Below are 17484 nucleotides of genomic sequence, written 5' to 3' on the forward strand. Positions count from 1 at the left end.
ATTAGAGCAAAGACTGAGAACAACCTAAATGTCTACAGAAAGGGAAATGGCTTAAATAGCTTTGGTGCATCTGTACCAAAATACTATAATTTAATGTATAAAATCACTTGTAAAAGAACGAGGAAATTTTATATATTAATCTAGATCTCTAAGGCATATTACTAAATAGAAAAGAAGCCAAGTACAGGATAATGTAAACATTCTCCCACTGTTTTGGTGTGGTTGGGATGGAAAGGTAGATGGGAAGGCTATATTTTTGTATCTACTATTTGGAAGAATGTACAAGAAACAATGGTCATCTTCTGTTGGGAGGTGGAGGGGGACAGGGACTGCTAGAAGGGGACTTTTCATTATATATCCCTTTGTGCTTTTGGGTTTTTTTCGTTTTTTTGGAAAAGGTCTCTGTCATTCAGGCTGGATGCAGTGGCACAATCTCAGTTTACTGCAGCCTCTACCTCTTAGGCTCAAGTAATCCTCCCACCTTAGCCTCCCAAGTAGCTGAGACTATAGGTGCATGCCACCATGTCTGTCTAATGTTTTGCATTTTTTGTAGAGACAAGGTCTCACTATGATACCCAGGCTTCACTTTTGGATTTTTGAATCATGTGAGGGTTTTACCTCTTTAAAAATGCTTAAAATACATTTTAAAAATGAAAATGAAAAAGAAACACAAATTTTTTAAGTGAGGGGAAGTGGGAGAGCGAGTAAAGTGGTCTGAGTCTCAGACATCTGAGGCCCTGGGGAATGGGGACTCCTGGGCGACTGAGAGAGTGAAGAGATGTTATGGGGGGATGAGCCCAATCCTCTCTGATACTCGATGGGTGTTAGTAGAGACTTGAATTTGCTTTTTGACTAAGTAATAATGATCATTAAAATTTCCTGTGGGGTAGTAAGTTATGTGTCAATGGCAGCACTCAAAGACAAGTGAGATAAACATTCCAGGGATATTGGGAAAGGGGACTTGGGGGCTCAGATAGGAATTTAGATTCCATGGCATGTACAGATTTTGCAATCTAGAATTATATGATTTTCATGCCTCATGTTCATGGGTCAATGCCTTGACTCAAAAACTATTTATTTTATCTCTGTTATCTTTAACTTTAGAGTGTAATTCTTTTATCAGGAATCAATTTTTAGCTTGTGTGCTAGCTAACAATGTTGTAATCACAGAAGATGTGCTGTTCACATTTGTTTACCGAATGTTTTGGAGGTATTCCAAAAATCTTCCCTTCCTTTGTAAAATGGTGACTTACTTTGAAATTGTGTGTTTTAAAATGTTATTTTCTTGTAAAGAATAAAGTTGTATAAACTAATTGAAAGCCAAAAGGGATTCAGTGTTCTAAATATTTATTTATTTTATTTTGTCTTAAAGGTTAACAGCTTTTGCTTTAAGAGTACTTGGACAAGTACATAAATATGTAGAACAGAACCAAAATTCAATATGTAATTCTTTATTGTGGCTGGTTGAGAATTATCAATTAGATAATGGATCTTTCAAGGAAAACTCACAGTATCAACCAATAAAATTACAGGTAAGGAAACCAAATGCAAAAATTAGCAATAGTTTTATTTACAGTTTGAGTTTTACTCTCATCCGATTATGGGAGGATGAAGAAGAAGAAGGAAAAAAACTGTAATTCTACAAGAAATTCCTTTTGTGAACAAGCAAAAAATACAAAGATCTTCCCATAATATCTGAAGTGAAGCGATCTTCAGACAGTTCACTAGAGATCAGAGAAGTGATATCTTAGACCTCTCATTTAACAGGGTGGAGGGAGATGGGCAAGTGAAAGCACTCAAGCGAGATAGACCCAGGGCTTATTGAGAAATGAGAAGCAGGAAGGGAAAAAGTGGGAGATAAGGCTTAAAACACAGAGTAGAGGCCAGGCGCGATGTCTCATACCTGTAATTCCAGCACTTTCGGAGGCCAAGGCGGGCAGATCATGAGGTCAGGAGTTCAAAACCAGCCTGATCAAAATGGTGAAACCCCATCTCTACTAAAAATACAAAAATTAGCTGGGCGTGGTGGTGCGCGCCTGTAGTACCAGCTATTCAGAAGGCTGAGGCCAGAGGATAGCTTGAACTGGGGAGATGGAGGTTGCAGTGAGCTGAGATCACGCCATCGCACTCCAAACTGGGTGACAGAGTGAGACTCCATCTCAAAAACAAAACAAACAAAAAACCCCACCGAGTAGAACCAGGTCATTTCACTTTAAAGACACCATTTCACTCTCCTTTTAAAACATTGCTTCTTTTTAGGGTACCTTGCCTGTTGAAGCCCGAGAGAACAGCTTATATCTTACAGCCTTTACTGTGATTGGAATTAGAAAGGCTTTTGATATATGCCCCCTGGTGGTAAGTAAGAGTTTTCTTTCTCTCATACCCATCATCTATTTCTGTAACATGTACTGGAGGGGCCACCAATCAGAAGACCCTTAGTTTCAAAAGCTTCTTTTCCTTCTTTCCAATTACTTGAAAATAACTTACACTCCAGAATTGAAAGATTTCAGAGCAATGATAGATATTAGAAACCACCTAGTCCAACCTACTCATCGACAGTTGAGAAAGCTGAGGACTGTAAGGTGAATTCAATTGCCCAGTGTCACAGGCTAATAAATTGTAGAGCTGGGTATAAAACTGATAGCTGGAACTGTGATGGGAGAATGATCCAGTGCTCCCAGCTTCTCTGTCTTATCTTTGCGAAATCCTGCTTTATATATGTTATCGTTGTCCTATAGTGAAAGCACTCTGGATTGTGCAAGTACTGAGGATACACAACAGCAAATGCGTATCCTCCAAATCCTTCCAAACAACATTTGCTTGGAAACAGGGGAGAAAAGTGATGAGCCACCTAAGTGAATCAACATAGAATATTTCCAAGGTTGACATGGAAAATCTCAAGTGGATTTGCAAAACTGGAATCACAAAACAAAACCATTTGTTTTCAGTTTGTTTCAAAAGCTTAACAAGACAAAATAATCAATGAAGACTAGTTCCCAGGGGCCTAGAGGACCAGTTGGCACCTAGTGCCATGGGTGAGAGATGCATGTGGAGCTGGGAGAGAAGGAGCCAGGCAGGATGTTAGCAGCATTGCAGTAGGCTTTCTCCTGGCCCACTTGTCCAACACAACCATTTTGGTGGTGTCGGGACTGGTGATCGAGACCATTTACCCAGGCATTCTTAGGATCTAAAAGTATTTTGGCCGTTTGGATTTCTTTCTGCTACTTATTTTACTTTTTTTAAGTATAACTCCTCTTGAACCTGTGTGCCTGTTGCAACTACACTGAGAGGGAACGATAAAAGTTGTGTCTATGGGCTGGGCGCGGTGGCTCACGCCTGTAATCCCAGCACTTTGGGAGGCCGAAGCGGGTGGATCACAAGGTCAGCAGATCGAGACCATCCTGGCGAACACGATGAAACCCCGTCTCTACTAAAAATACAAAAAAATTAGCCGGGCGTGGTGGAGGGCGCCTGAGACAGGAGAATGGCGTGAACCCGGGAGGCGGAGCTTGCAGTGAGCCGAGATCGCACCACTGCACCCCAGCCTGGGTGACAGTGAGACTTCCTCTCAAAAAAAAAACAACTTGTGTCTATGCTTGGTGGCTTTTCTTCCTGGAGACTAGGTCTGATGGTGTAATCAGAAACTAAAGGCACAAAACCTCTAAAAGGAAGGTGAGAATTCAGAGGCAAAAAGCTTAACCTGATTTGGACAACCTCATTGTCCCTTCCAAGATTATGCTCTGCTCCTTCTCTCGGAGGGATTTGCTTCACTGAGAAGCCATCCGTTTCCATTAGGTCAGTCCTCTTTTCACCCCCATCTTCCTTGCTCCAGGATAGTGGGATCTGAGGGTAGTTCATATCACTTGATAGGTGGTTGCTTGACATAGAAACTGAAGTATCTTCTCTTGTTTCCAGAAAATCAACACAGCTCTAATTAAAGCTGACACCTTTCTGCTTGAAAATACACTGCCAGCCCAGAGCACCTTTACATTGGCCATTTCTGCCTATGCTCTTTCCCTGGGAGATAAAACTCACCCACAGTTTCGTTCAATTGTTTCAACTTTGAAGAGAGAAGCTTTGGTTAAAGGTATAACTTGTTCCATACATTTATTCAGCGAGCATTCACTAAGACATAAAGTCTGCTAAATCTGGGAAGTGGGTAGTGACATGCAAACTTGAGTAAGATGCAATTCCTATTCTCAAGGAACAAACCATCACAATATAATGTAATGTATACTGTTATTCATTCATTCATTCATGCATTCATTCAGCAAGCATTTATTCTTTTTTTTAAGACAGGTTCTCGCTCTGTCACCCAGGCTGGAATACAGTGACATGATCGTGGCTCACTGCAGCCTCTGTCTCTTGGGCTCAAGTGATCCTGCCACCTCAGCCTGCCAAGTAGCTGGGACTACAGGTGCACACCACTGAGCCCAGTTAATTTTTTTCTATTTTGCAGATACGCGTCTCACTATGTTTCCCGGGATGATCTCAAATGCCTGGGCTCAAGCACTCCTGCTGCCTCAGCCTTCCAAAGTGCTAGGATCACAGGCACGAGCCACCACACCTGTCCTCTATTTATTCCTTTATTCAATAAATATGCATTGAGTATCCTATGGACACCTCCTATATATCTGGCACTATTCCAGTCTCTGGGAATAAAGGAATAAACAAAACAGGCTCCCCAAAATCCAGGCTGTCATGAAACTTAAATTCTAACTGGGAAGACACAAACATGATAAATAAGTAAAGCTTTATGAATAGGTGGTGATGGCTGATATGAAGAAAAATAAAGCAGGGAAAGGAGACAAGGTGAGAGGATGGGTTGTAATTTCAGAGAAGCTGACTGGGCTTAAGTTTCACTGAGAGGATGGTGTTTGAGTGAAGACCTGAAAGGAGGTGAAGAAGCAAGTCCTGTGGCTGTCTAGAAGGGTATACCTGGTCTCCACCACATGCAAATGCCCTGAGGCATGGGCATGCCTGGTGCTCCAAGAATGGCAAGGAGGCCAGTGTGACTGCAGAGGAGTGAGAAGAAGAGTAGGAAGTGAGGTCAGGGAAGGAAAAGGTGAGGGAACAAGGGAAGGTCATCTGAGGCATTAGAGAGACTCTTCAGAGCTTCTGTAAACAGTTGTGCAGTGGACAAAGCACCTAAGCAATCAAGTGAATCAAGGCTGAAATCCAGCCTGTGCTCCACTCCCCTGCCCACGTACCCTAGTTTCGGGCTGCTTCCACCAAGAGCAAGGAGTGCTCATGTCTTATCCACAGCAATGTGCCATGGGGACCAGAAGGAGCCCTAGAACTTTAATTTCAGCTTTGAGAGTGAAAAGGGGAGCCACTGGGGGATTTTAAGCAAAGGAGTGCATGACCTGGCTTATATTTTACCAGGTTTGTTATAAAAGCATGTGTTTGGTTTTGAAAAACAAAGATACTGCTTCCTATAGGTCGAGAGACAAAAAATAGAAAGAGAGTAGCAGTGATTATTGGCATGACTGAGCACTTTGGAGTCCTCTTCTAGCTAAGGTTTTCTAGAAGTTTTATAAATCTTACTGAGGTTTATGACCATCTACAAAATATGATTTGTGTCATCATTTTAAAATTACTATATTTTAACATATGCCTCAAAACCACTTGTATGATACTTCAAAAATAACACAAAAGAAATGTCTTGGGTATTGTGAGATATGGATCATAAAATCATAGAATTTAAGAGCTAGAAGGGAACTTAATAATCCAAGAATTGTTCCAGTTGGGTTTCTTTAAAATCCTAAACTCAACTCTTCATTTTAAATACAGCAAATCCGAGACTCTGAGAGGAAGGGTCAATATCATTTTCAAGGTCATGCAGATAATGTAGTTACGAACTATAAACATATACATCAAAATTTTTACTAACCTTCAAATATGATTTCCAAATATACATTACTTTTTTTAAAAAAAATAGTTTGTTCCAAAAAGGATTTGAGGTTTACAGGTTTAAATAACAAATATAATTTACAGCCTAATTTATGAAAAGTGCTGCATGTGTGAAATGGTCTTGAGTGCTTTAAATTGGAAAGAAATAATCAAAGACTGAACTAAGGCTTTAGGTGTAATCTCATAATTTCCAAGATGTAAATTTTTCTATCAGGGGAAAAGGTTCTCCAGTTTACTTTTTAGTGTCAGTAATAATAATAATAATAATCCCTTATATATGCATGGTGCTTTCTAGTTTGCAATATCTTTTCATTTAGTATTTCATTTGAGTTTCACTGCATAGAAGAAAGTGTTATCTGTACTACAGGTATTAGGAAACTGAGTCACACAGAACTAAAGGAATTTGCCCAATGTGACATGGTAAGTTAGTAATGAAAGAAAGACTAGAAGCTGGGTCTACTGATTCCCAGTTTACTGTACTTTCCACTCTACTAAACTTCCCCTTCCTACTACATGTGTACTATGTTGATTTTAAAATACAGATTGAGGCCGGGTGCAGTGGCTTATGCCTGTAATCCCAGTACTTCGGGAGGCCAAGGTAGGAGGGTTGCTTGAGCCCAGGAGTTTGAGACCAGCCTGGGTAACATAACCGGGCATGGTGGCACATCCCTATAGTCCCAGCCACTCAGGAAGCTGAGGTGGGAGCAGCACTGAGCCCAAGAGAGGGAGGCTGCAGTGAGCTACAATCACACCACTGCACTCCAGCCTGGGTGACAGCAAGATCCTGTCTCAAAACACACACACACAAAAACGAAAAACAGGTTGAGTGTTCTTTATCTGAACTGCTTGGGACCAGAACTATTTCAGATTTCAGACTTTTTTTCAGATTTTGGAACATTTACATATATAAAATGATATTTCTTGGGGATGGGACTCAAGTCTAAACATGAAATTCATTTATGTTTCATATATACCTTCCTTTACACACAGCTCGAAAGTAATTTTACACAGTATTGTCAATAATTTTGTGCATGAAACAAAGTTTTGACTGTATTTTGATTGTGACCTGTCACATGAGGTCAGGGATGAAATTACCTCCCTGTGGCATCATGTCAGAGCTCAAAAACTTTCAGATTTGGGAGGCATTTCATATTTCAGAGTTTCAGATTAGGGATGCTCAATGTGTAAAGACAAGTAGCACCACATTAAGGGATCTCTCTTTGCATTGGTCATCTTCAGGAAGTTCCTCTAACAAGAAAAAGTAAGTAGCTTCTAGAAACTGGAAGGCCATAATACACCTGGTAGAATTATTATGTCAAATTCACATTTTTAATCATGTTAATGAATGTGATTTGTTGGTGTTCAGGTAATCCACCCATTTATCGTTTTTGGAAAGACAATCTTCAACATAAAGACAGCTCTGTACCTAACACTGGTACAGCACGTATGGTAGAAACAACTGCCTATGCTTTACTCACCAGTCTGAACTTGAAAGACATAAATTATGTTAACCCAATCATCAAATGGCTATCAGAAGAGCAGAGATACGGAGGTGGCTTTTATTCAACCCAGGTAACATTTCTTTGTCTTGTTTCATCTTCCTATAGACATTTTTATTTTCTCCCACACCACGCTCATCTGGCCTCCATGGCTTTGTCCACCAAATGAGCATGCAATAGATATGAATAATGTCTAGAATTGAAGGACCCCTAGAGGTTATCTATGTCAACACTCTTATTATATAGAAGAGGAAATTAGCCCAGGGAGTTTCACTCAGGGAATTCATGGCAGAGCCAGAATCAGAACTCATGTCTCCTGACCTTAAGCCCAGTACCTCCTTCATTATTATAAATCACCATGAAAGGCTAGTAAGGTTATTAGCAATTATATCATATCCTATGTAATAAATAGTGGTTGCCATGTAGACAAAGGTACTGATGCTCCTTCTCTACAACGAAATAAATAAAAAGTGAGAGAAATACTGATTGTTATATGTTAATCTATCTAGCTATTTAAGGTAAACTCATTTGAGTATTTTTATTACAACCAATTTTTATTTTTATTACAATCAGTAATTTTTTATTGGTTGTATTTTTATTACAACCAATTATTATGTAGTTGTATAATAAATGTTTATATTCAAAGTTTAGATTGAATGCTAATGTCTTCCCGGTTGCCTGGATGTTTAGATAATGATGGAGTGTGTATATTTATAGACATAAAATTTAGATGTAGAGATGGCCTTCAGTATTAATATACTGACCATCTAATGTGTTTTATCTTGGGTACAATTATAGGGTTAGCAAAAAAGAGTGCCCTATTGATTAGCATTTGCCCCCTAGATATAGGCAGAGGGAATGGCCACATTGTTTAACATCTCTGATCTAGTCATGTTTCTCAGTTTTATAGATGAGAAAGATGAGGTCCAGAAAGATAAAGTTTATTCATTTATTCCTTCAACAAATATTTATGTACCTACTAAATGCAATGGATATTGCCTTAGTCCATTGTGTGTTGCTATAACAGAAAATGACACACTGGATAATTTATATTGGACAGAAATTTATTAGCTCATGGTTCTGGGTCCTAGGAAGTCCAAGATCAGGGGGCTGCACCTGATGAAGGCATTCTTGTTGCATTATTCCATGGTGGAAGGGCAAAGAGTAGATGGAGTGGGGGGTTGGTAGGAGTGGGGTATAAACTCATCCTTTTATAACAAATTCACTCTACAATAAGCAGCATTAATCCATTTATGAAAGTGGTACCCCCATGGCCCAAACACCTCCCATTAGGCCTCACCTCCTAACACTGCCACACTGGGGACCAAGCTTTCCAATACATGAATTTTGGGGGACACATTCAAACCACAGCAGGCATCAAGAAAAATATATTACCTACTTGCCTCATGAATCTTATCTTACATTGCAGTGGGGTAGGCTAACAATAAACTATAAATAAAAGCATTACAAATTGAGATGAGTGCTATAAAGGGCAAAAAGGGAACATTAAAACAGAGAATAATGGGAAAGGGGAGTTTATGGCCTTTTTGTGGAGATACTTAAGCTCAGACTAAAGGATGAGGAAGAGATAATCATGCAAAGACTCAGAGGAATTCTGCAAACAGTGACTTGCCTGAGGTTACATTTGCAGAACATATAGAGGACCCAGATCTGAGGCCACACTTCCTTCCTGTCCTTGCTAACAGCATCACCTTTATTGAGGAGGGAGAGACCTTTCTTCCACCTCCACAATGGGGCTCTTAACCAGTCTTACTGCGTCAGCTGGGTTTCATCTCCAGACAATGCTGCCCTACCCCCCATAAAAAGGGCATTTGTAAATCGGGAGAACATCAATGAACTAAACGTATTTTTGTGCCTTGCTGATTGTTGACAGGACACAATCAATGCCATCGAGGGCCTGACAGAATATTCACTCCTGGTTAAACAGCTCCGCTTGAATATGGACATCGATGTCGCTTACAAGCATAAAGGTCCCTTACATAATTACAAAATGACAGACAAGAATTTCCTTGGGAGGCCAGTAGAGGTAAATGAAGAACTTTGTGTAGTATTTTACAATTGGCTGAGACCATTGAAATCATCTGTCCCACTCTTTATTTTATAAATCTATCTTTTCGCTACTTAAACATATATTGAGTGTCTGTTATGTCCTAAGCAGGGATGCCTGCTATATCCTGGGCACTGAGGATTCGAAAATAAAACACAGTCAGCATACTACAGGGAGATTGTCATTTAAGCAGATAGTGAAAAATAAGAGTCTTGATAGGTACATGGAAGTACAGAGGGGGCCCTCCTGATCCTGGCTGAAAGATGGGAGGAGTTTGTCAGATGTGTCCAGCTGTGTGGGTTAAATCTGAAAAATTCAGAAAGAGTTAGCCAAGTGAAGAAAAAGGAAGAACATTCCAGACATAAATAACAGCACACAGAGCAGTACAGTGAGTGTAGGAGGGAAGGCATGTCTGGGAAGCTGCTAGTGGTTCCTTCTGGCCTCGGTCATAGATGCAGACTGTGGCCAGGCTGGAGTCAGCCTTTAGGGTCCCCAGCTCCTTGCCCCATGTCCTTTGCTACTGCTGGATTTTTAAAGGTGGTAACTTTGATAGCTTATGAAAATTTCACAAAGAAAAAGGCATGTTGGAAAAACTGGGTTCTCTATTAATATTAGCTGCCCACATATAGCTGCTAATACATATTTTTCTAATTACTGTGTTTGCATTATTTTAAAGTATACTTAAATGTACAGTAATTGGAAATAGTCCTCACTGTTGACATCTTTCACAAATTGGTGCTTGTTAAAAGTAAACAAGTATGAGAAATATATATATATATTTTTTTTTTTTTTTTGAGATGGAGTTTCGCTCTTGTTGCCCAGGTGGGAGTGCAATGGTGCAATCTCGGCTCACTGCAACCTCCGTCTCCCGGGTTCAAGCAATTCTCCTGCCTCAGCCTCCCAAGTAGGTGGGATTACAGGCACCTGCCACCACACCCAGCTCATTTTTTGTATTTTTCATAGATACGGGATTTCACCATTTGGCCAGACTGGTCTCAAACTCCTGACCTCTGGTGATCCGCTCGCCTTGGCCTCCCAAAGTGCTGGAATTACAGGCGTGAGCCACCATGCCCAGTGGAGAAATAAAATTTAATGCAAAAATTGCAAACTGGTGGCCCATACTGAAAAAAAGGATATGGATATAAACATAGACGTAGATATATGCCAACATTTAAAGATCCAGAGATTTCAAATAAAAACCTGATTCCCAACTTCCCTTGATAAACCAAAAGACCTGGCAGCAAGGCACTGGGCATTGGCATGGCTTCTGCAATTTACTGCAGTCCCCACCAGTCACAGGATGTATGCATGTGCATTTATGTTCATACCTGCTTTGTGCCCAGGCCTCTGCAGGCATTTGTGCTTGTGGTCCCTAGTTTGGGAATATGTCTTCTTTCCCTGAGATCATTTAGAGTTCACCGGAGATTCATGTTCTGAGTCTGAGCTCTAAAGAGGATCTCTTGACCTTCCAGCTACCCGAGGTAGCTGGAATTATTCTTTTCTATAGGGATAATGCTGTAAGAGGCCTCTTGTCATCCTAGCAAAATTTAAACCTTAGCCTAGGATGCTGCTTCCACTTAACACCTGGGCTGTTATTATCCAGTGTGGAATTTTCTACTCCAGCATTTCCTGAAATGTGTTCCGTGAAAGAGTGTTAGGTGATTGAGTGTGCATGAAAAACTCTAGCTTAAATGAAGTTAAACAAGTTTTTAAATCCAGAATTCCCCTGTTCTGTAATGTGTATGTGATTAAGTGTGGTGACTCTGGGCGTGAAAAGCAGCAGAGGCAGGGAACAGTGCACAGCATTTCCCAAACTTATTTGTCATGCATGCTTTTCACATGCAGTATCTCAAGACACTCGTTTTCCAGCAAATGCTGCTATATTCTATCAGGGAGAACAAGCACGTTGACCTACTTTCCTACATTTACTAAAATCTGAAGGAAGGATTGAGAAACTTTAACATATGCCCAATCCCTCTTGCATTATTGTGCTAAGCAAAGGAAAGGGGAGGCTTGGAATAAAGGAAGTTCCAACTCCTCAGGCTCAAAATTCTCTCTCCCCTACTTTCCACAAATTAGGGAGCATTTGGATGACAAAGTTCCTCTGGACAGGAGAATGAGTTAACTCCATTTATGTCTTCACTTTCCTACTAGCAGAGTGGGAAGAAGAGCAGCAGCAACTAAGGATTTGGCAGGCTTGAGTGGGGTGCTAGTGGTTTGGGGTGGGGTACCAGGGGTTTCTGCAAACAAAGGCCATGACAAGTGGAAAAGATAAATCATCAAGAGATGGAAAAAGGGTGCAAAGGAGGAACTCAGAGAGGACCAAAGATAGATGCACCCACTTTCAAGTTATGTGGAGGTTCCCTGCTCTGGGTTCTGATGAAAACGATCTCCATTGGCACACAGGATGCTGATTCCTGAGCTAGGCACAGAAAGGAATTTATTCAGTTGGCAAAAGGAGATGAAGATCCAGATTTACCATAGCCATATGTCAATGAAAATGTAACCAGAAGTGACCTCTGACATGCTGCTTTTGTTGGTTCACTCAGGAGATCTCAGACATCTTATTTACATGTAGAAGGGAAAGGGGAAATACTAGCCTTGTTTAGCACCTGCCATGGGCATAGAATTTTCAGTGTCTCATCCAGTTACTCTCAGAGGAGATCTGAGAGAGGAGGCTGGTAGGTGTCAGCTCACTTTTCATAGCTCTATCCTCCCTCCCTATCAAATGATGAAAGAAAGCATGTTTTCTCTATTTTCTTTCCAGGTGCTTCTCAATGATGACCTTGTTGTCAGTACAGGATTTGGCAGTGGCTTGGCTACGGTACATGTAAGTATTTAATTGATATCCAATAACGAGTTATGTGTCTATTTGTACTAAATAAGCATTTTGGGGGATTTATGTGTTATTCATAAAGGCTTGTTTCTTCATTTTAGCCACTTGGCAGTTGCAATTTTTTTTCTTTTTTCTTTTTTTTTTTTTTTTAATGGAGTCTCACTCTGTCACCCAGGCTAGAGTGCACTGGTGCAATCTTGGCTCACTGCAACCTCCACCTCCCAGGTTCAAGCAATTCTCCTGCCTCAGCCTCCCAAGTAGGTGGGATTACAGGCACATGCCACTAGGTCCGGCTAATTTTTTTTATTTTTAGTAGAGACGGAGTTTCACCATTTTGGCCAGGCTGGTCTCAAATTCCTGACCTCAATTGATCCATCCATCTTGACCTTCCAATGTGCTGGGATTACGGGAGTGAGCCACCATGCCTGGCTGGCAGGTGCAAATTTCTCCAGGCTGTTTAAGTATGTTCATGCATTCTTAAATTACATGTTCTGAGCATAAATTAACATCCTATTAATAATTTTAATCACATTTTTATCTTTAGTACATTCATTCCTTCGAGGACTGTTGTAAGTTTATATGGGGGAGGAGAGATTGTCCACTTTTCTGCCACTTCTGGTTGGTGTCAATGTATCTACTTCTGGTAGCACCTCTGCCCATTCACACACACCTATAATTTGCTGTTTGCCATTGTGGTGTGTGGCTGGAAGAAACCCACACTCCTTAGCCTTGTGGTGTTGTGTGCAAAATTAAAGTGGAAAGTTTCAAGAACAAGAACCTTGGGAACTCTCCTGTAGAGTAAGGTGCCCAGATTCGACGCATGGAATTTAGACCAAGATTCTGACCGGCCAGAAGTCATTTTTTGCTTACTTTGGGCCTCTCAGGTTTAGATTATGGAGTTTGCTTAGAGTCCAGCTGCTGGAAAAGTGAGTCACTAATGTACACCATTTGTGCTGGATTATGAAAATGATTCTTCGAGCATCCCATCTGCAGCAGCAGTGTTGCCATAATACCTTTGTCTCTTTCCCACTTTAAATAGACTCTTCTTGCTTACTTGTCCCCAATGTAGGTAACAACTGTAGTTCACAAAACCAGTACCTCTGAAGAAGTTTGCAGCTTTCATTTGAAAATTGATACTCAGGATATTGAAGGTAAAACAGCAGGATTTACCCTGTAATTTTGGCTAAAAATAAAGCATGTTTATACATAGAGAGCTTCTCTGATTAGGAAAAATGTGCTTACTCAAAAAGCAAAATTTCTTGATCAAATACTTTAGCAGGTTGACATCCAAGTAAACTTTTTACATTAGATATATTTTTTACAATAGATATAACTCTTTAATATAGTTGGAAGCTAATATTAAATAGCAATAACTAAGCTAAATGTATTTGCTATTGATCAATACATTGTTTTGACTGACTATGTTACCTTTTTTTTTTTTGAGACGGAGTCTCGCTCTGTCGCCCAGGCTGGAGTGCAGGGGCCAGATCTCAGCTCACTGCAAGCTCCGCCTCCCAGGTTTACGCCATTCTCCTGCCTCAGCCTCCCGAGTAGCTGGGACTACAGGTGCCACCACCTCGCCCGGCTAGTTTTTTGGATTTTTTAGTAGAGATGGGGTTTCACCGGGTTAGCCAGGACGGTCTCGATCTCCTGACCTCGTGATCCGCCTGTCTCGGCCTCCCAAAGTGCTGGGATTACAGGCTTGAGCCACCACTCCCGGCTGACTATGTTACTTTTAAAGAGTGTAACTAGTTGTAAAGCCACATTAAGGTCTAATTCCAGAACCCAGCATTTCTGTGACTTTTGTGTTAACCTTCCAATCTAGGACCTTGAATTCCTTTATCACCCTGTTAGTTTTCCATCCCTTAGCCTTTCTGTATTCCAAGGGGTCCAGCAAATGAACATTTCTCTGCCTCCATCTTTAACTTAGTCTCTCCTGTACTTACCATTCTTTCTTTAAATTTACCCCTGACCCTTTTTTTTTTTAACCCAAGGCCCTCACATCCCTCTGCTGGTTGGTTCTCCCTTCCTGGTCCAAAAGCAAGTCCACTTGCACACTCCAGTCCTCCTCCTCTCCCCATTGCCTCCAGGGTCAGAATGAATGCTGCTGCCTCTGCCCTGATATTTTCCATCTATAGCTCAGAAGCCTGTTCCTACAGGAAACTTCCCAACTACCAGGAAATCAAGGCATCTGCTCTTCCTCCCTCCAACATCCCCCAAACATATTACCAATACATATTTATCTTTAATAATTTCTTCCTTAAATTATAAGTTATTTGACAGCAGTGAACTGTTAATTATTTAAAGACTTTAATTATTTAAATTAATTATTTAAATACTTCCTGGTATTGTCAATAGCCATGAATTTCCATTAGAACCGCTGAAAGTATCTAAACTTCCAAATCACAAATCATTTTTAAGTGTGTTCAGAGATCTGTTCATTAATGATTCTGTTCTGACACGTTCCAAAGCAGCTGAAAACAGTTTACTCTTATGTTTGTCTGTTTGCTTTCTTGTTGCATATGCCAGCATCCCACTACAGAGGCTACGGAAACTCTGATTACAAACGCATAGTAGCATGTGCCAGGTGAGCCCATTTCCACAAAAGTGAGTATAGACTCCAAGTTCTCATTTTTGTTTTAGTATTGTTTCTTTACATATTTTCAAATTTTAGTATGCCCAGAAGATACAAAATTGTTCAATTGTTTAAAAATGCAGAACGCATGTATTCTTAAATAGCTACTTACCATAAAAAACAGCCTTGGTTTTGCTCAGAATAGTTTTCTCTCTCATTTTTGTCTTCTGATTCAAACAGTGTAATATCAATTTTTTCTTTCTTTCAGAGGGATAGAGATGTGATTAAAAAAAAAAAAAAAACCGGAAAAAATATAAAAGATTCTCTCAAAAACAGTTCCTACTCTCTTACTTAGAAAAATCACACTTACCTAACAAAATCCCTGGCCATTATCAGCTAGATTCTCAACTCAACCTGCACATTGAAGTCAGCTGGAGAACTCTTAGAGATGTCCAAATGTCCCGTGCTCCAGAGGTCACTCTAATGGTAGCCAGGGTTGAGAGCCATTGATGTTAAACCCTCTCCTGACTAAGTTTCCTGTTATTGCTAGGTAACAATTTATTGCAAACGTAATGGTTTAGATCAACACAGTTTTACTGTCTTGCAATTCTAGAGGTGAGAAGTCCTAAAATCAAGGAGTTGGGTAGGGCTGTATTCCTTCTGGAAGCTCTAGAATTTGTTTGCCTATTCCAGATTCTAGAGGCTCCCTGTGTTCTTTGGCTTGTGGCCCCTGTCTGTCTTCAATACAAGTGTCACAGCATCTTCCAATCTCTCTCTGACTGTGACCCCTGCTTCCATCATCACACCTCCTTCTCTGACTCTCCTGTTTCCCTTCCTCATAAAGATTCTTGTCTTTACATTAGACCTACACAAATAACCCCCCATCTCAAATCCTTAATTTAATCACACCTGTAAAGTTCTCTTTGCCACATAAGGTAACATATTCACAAGTTCAGGGGATTAGGACATGGACATCCTTGGGGGCCATTATTCTGCTTACCACAGCCACCATCCTAAAATGTTTACGAAAGTGTAGGTTTTTTGCCAGGTACGGTGGCTCATACTGTAATCCCAACACTTTGGAAGGCCAAGGAGAGAGGATTGCTTGAGCCCAGGAGTTCAAGAATAGCCTGGGCACCATAGCCAGACCCCATCTCTATAGCAAATTTTAAAAATTAGCCAGACGTGGTGGCACGCACCTGTAGTCCCAGCTACTTGGGAGGCTGAGGCAGGAGGATTGCTTGAGCCCAGGATGTTGAGGTTGCAGTGAAAAAGAATATGTAGGTATTTGAAAATATGTATATACTTTTGGCTTTGGTGATCACACAGTGTGATCAGATAGTGGTAGAGCCAGGACTGTAATACAGACTTCTTCCCTGATCTTTCCATCGTCCCTCAATCCTTTCTATTGTGTTCTATTTTCTTAACTCTTGTATTATCAATAACAGTGATATCTATGGATGGCATTTTGCTGATTTTACTTATAATCATGCACCCACTGTGGATAACATGGAAATTCAATAGTGTTGTGCAAAAGATGAGAGCTGAGAAGGACCTTAGGGATGATATCATAATCCTCTTGTTTTGGAAATGAAAAAACTAAGACCCAAAGAAATAAAGTCGCCTGCCAAATGCTCACAGAGTTAGAGGCAGAGCCAGGGGCTCAAATCCCCAGCCTCTGATGTTCAATCCAGTATCTAAACCGTCTCTTTTTTTTTTTTTTTTTGAGATAGAGTTTCACTCTGTCACGCAGGTTGGAGTGCAGTGGCCTGATCTTGGCTCACTACAACCTCTGCCTCCCGGATTTGGGAGATTCTCCTTCCTCAGCCTCCTGAGTAGCTGGGCTTACAGACACACAACACCACTCCCAGCTAATTTTTTTATTTTTAGTAGAGATGGGGTTTCACCATGTTGGCCAGGCTGGTCTCGAACTCCTGACCTCATGTGATCTGCCCACCTCAGCCTCCTGAAGTGCTGAGATTACAAGCCTAAACCACCATGCTCAGCCTAAACCACCTCTTTCAATCAGTGTAATCTAAGACCACGAATCCCAAGGAAAAGCATATTATTTCTCCCTGCTTCCCTCCCAGCTGTTTCCCAGCCTTCTCTATCTCCCAAGCCCAATCGCTTCCTAGGATTCCTTCACTATTCAGTCCTATTTCCTTCCTCATCAGCATTTCTTCCTTCCAGCATTTCCTACTTCCTTCTGTGGCCAATCCCTGCTCTCTGTTCCCACTCAAACATCTTTCCTCATTCCCTAACGTCTTTCCAGTAAAGTCACCCTTTCCCAGGCAGCTTCTTTCCTCCTGAATGCCATTCCTACCCTTGGTCACCTACCAGCTGGGGAGGAGCATGATCACAGTTACCTTTACATTTGTAACAGTTGTCAAAGGGAAGTGTAAGGAAACTTCTGGGCAGAGCTCGAATCAGTGCCTGGGACCCTACAGGGAGACATCTGGACTTGCCATGAAGAAGAGCTCTCTGATCGGGTGAGACACCTGTGGGATAGCCTCTGCCAGTAAGAACTCCAGTGACCTTCAGGACATCAGCTTACTTCTCCGATCCTCTTCTATGAAGCAAAGATATTGCACTA

At 40.9% G+C, this 17484-nt stretch overlaps 1 protein-coding gene across 1 annotated transcript in view; it reads left to right on the top strand.

Moving 5' to 3' along the window:
• The window catches only part of C5 (complement C5), a 117125-nt gene that overhangs the window by 84151 nt on the left and 15490 nt on the right, over positions 1–17484 (top strand). The window contains exons 27-34 of the mRNA XM_023223694.2: positions 1373–1532; positions 2260–2355; positions 3916–4087; positions 7280–7485; positions 9307–9459; positions 12248–12310; positions 13386–13467; positions 14846–14903. Coding sequence (XP_023079462.2) covers positions 1373–1532; positions 2260–2355; positions 3916–4087; positions 7280–7485; positions 9307–9459; positions 12248–12310; positions 13386–13467; positions 14846–14903 — 990 coding nt within the window. The remainder of the gene's footprint in view (positions 1–1372; positions 1533–2259; positions 2356–3915; positions 4088–7279; positions 7486–9306; positions 9460–12247; positions 12311–13385; positions 13468–14845; positions 14904–17484) is intronic.

The sequence above is a fragment of the Piliocolobus tephrosceles genome, chromosome 14, assembly GCF_002776525.5.
Source record: "Piliocolobus tephrosceles isolate RC106 chromosome 14, ASM277652v3, whole genome shotgun sequence".
NCBI lineage: Eukaryota > Metazoa > Chordata > Mammalia > Primates > Cercopithecidae > Piliocolobus > Piliocolobus tephrosceles.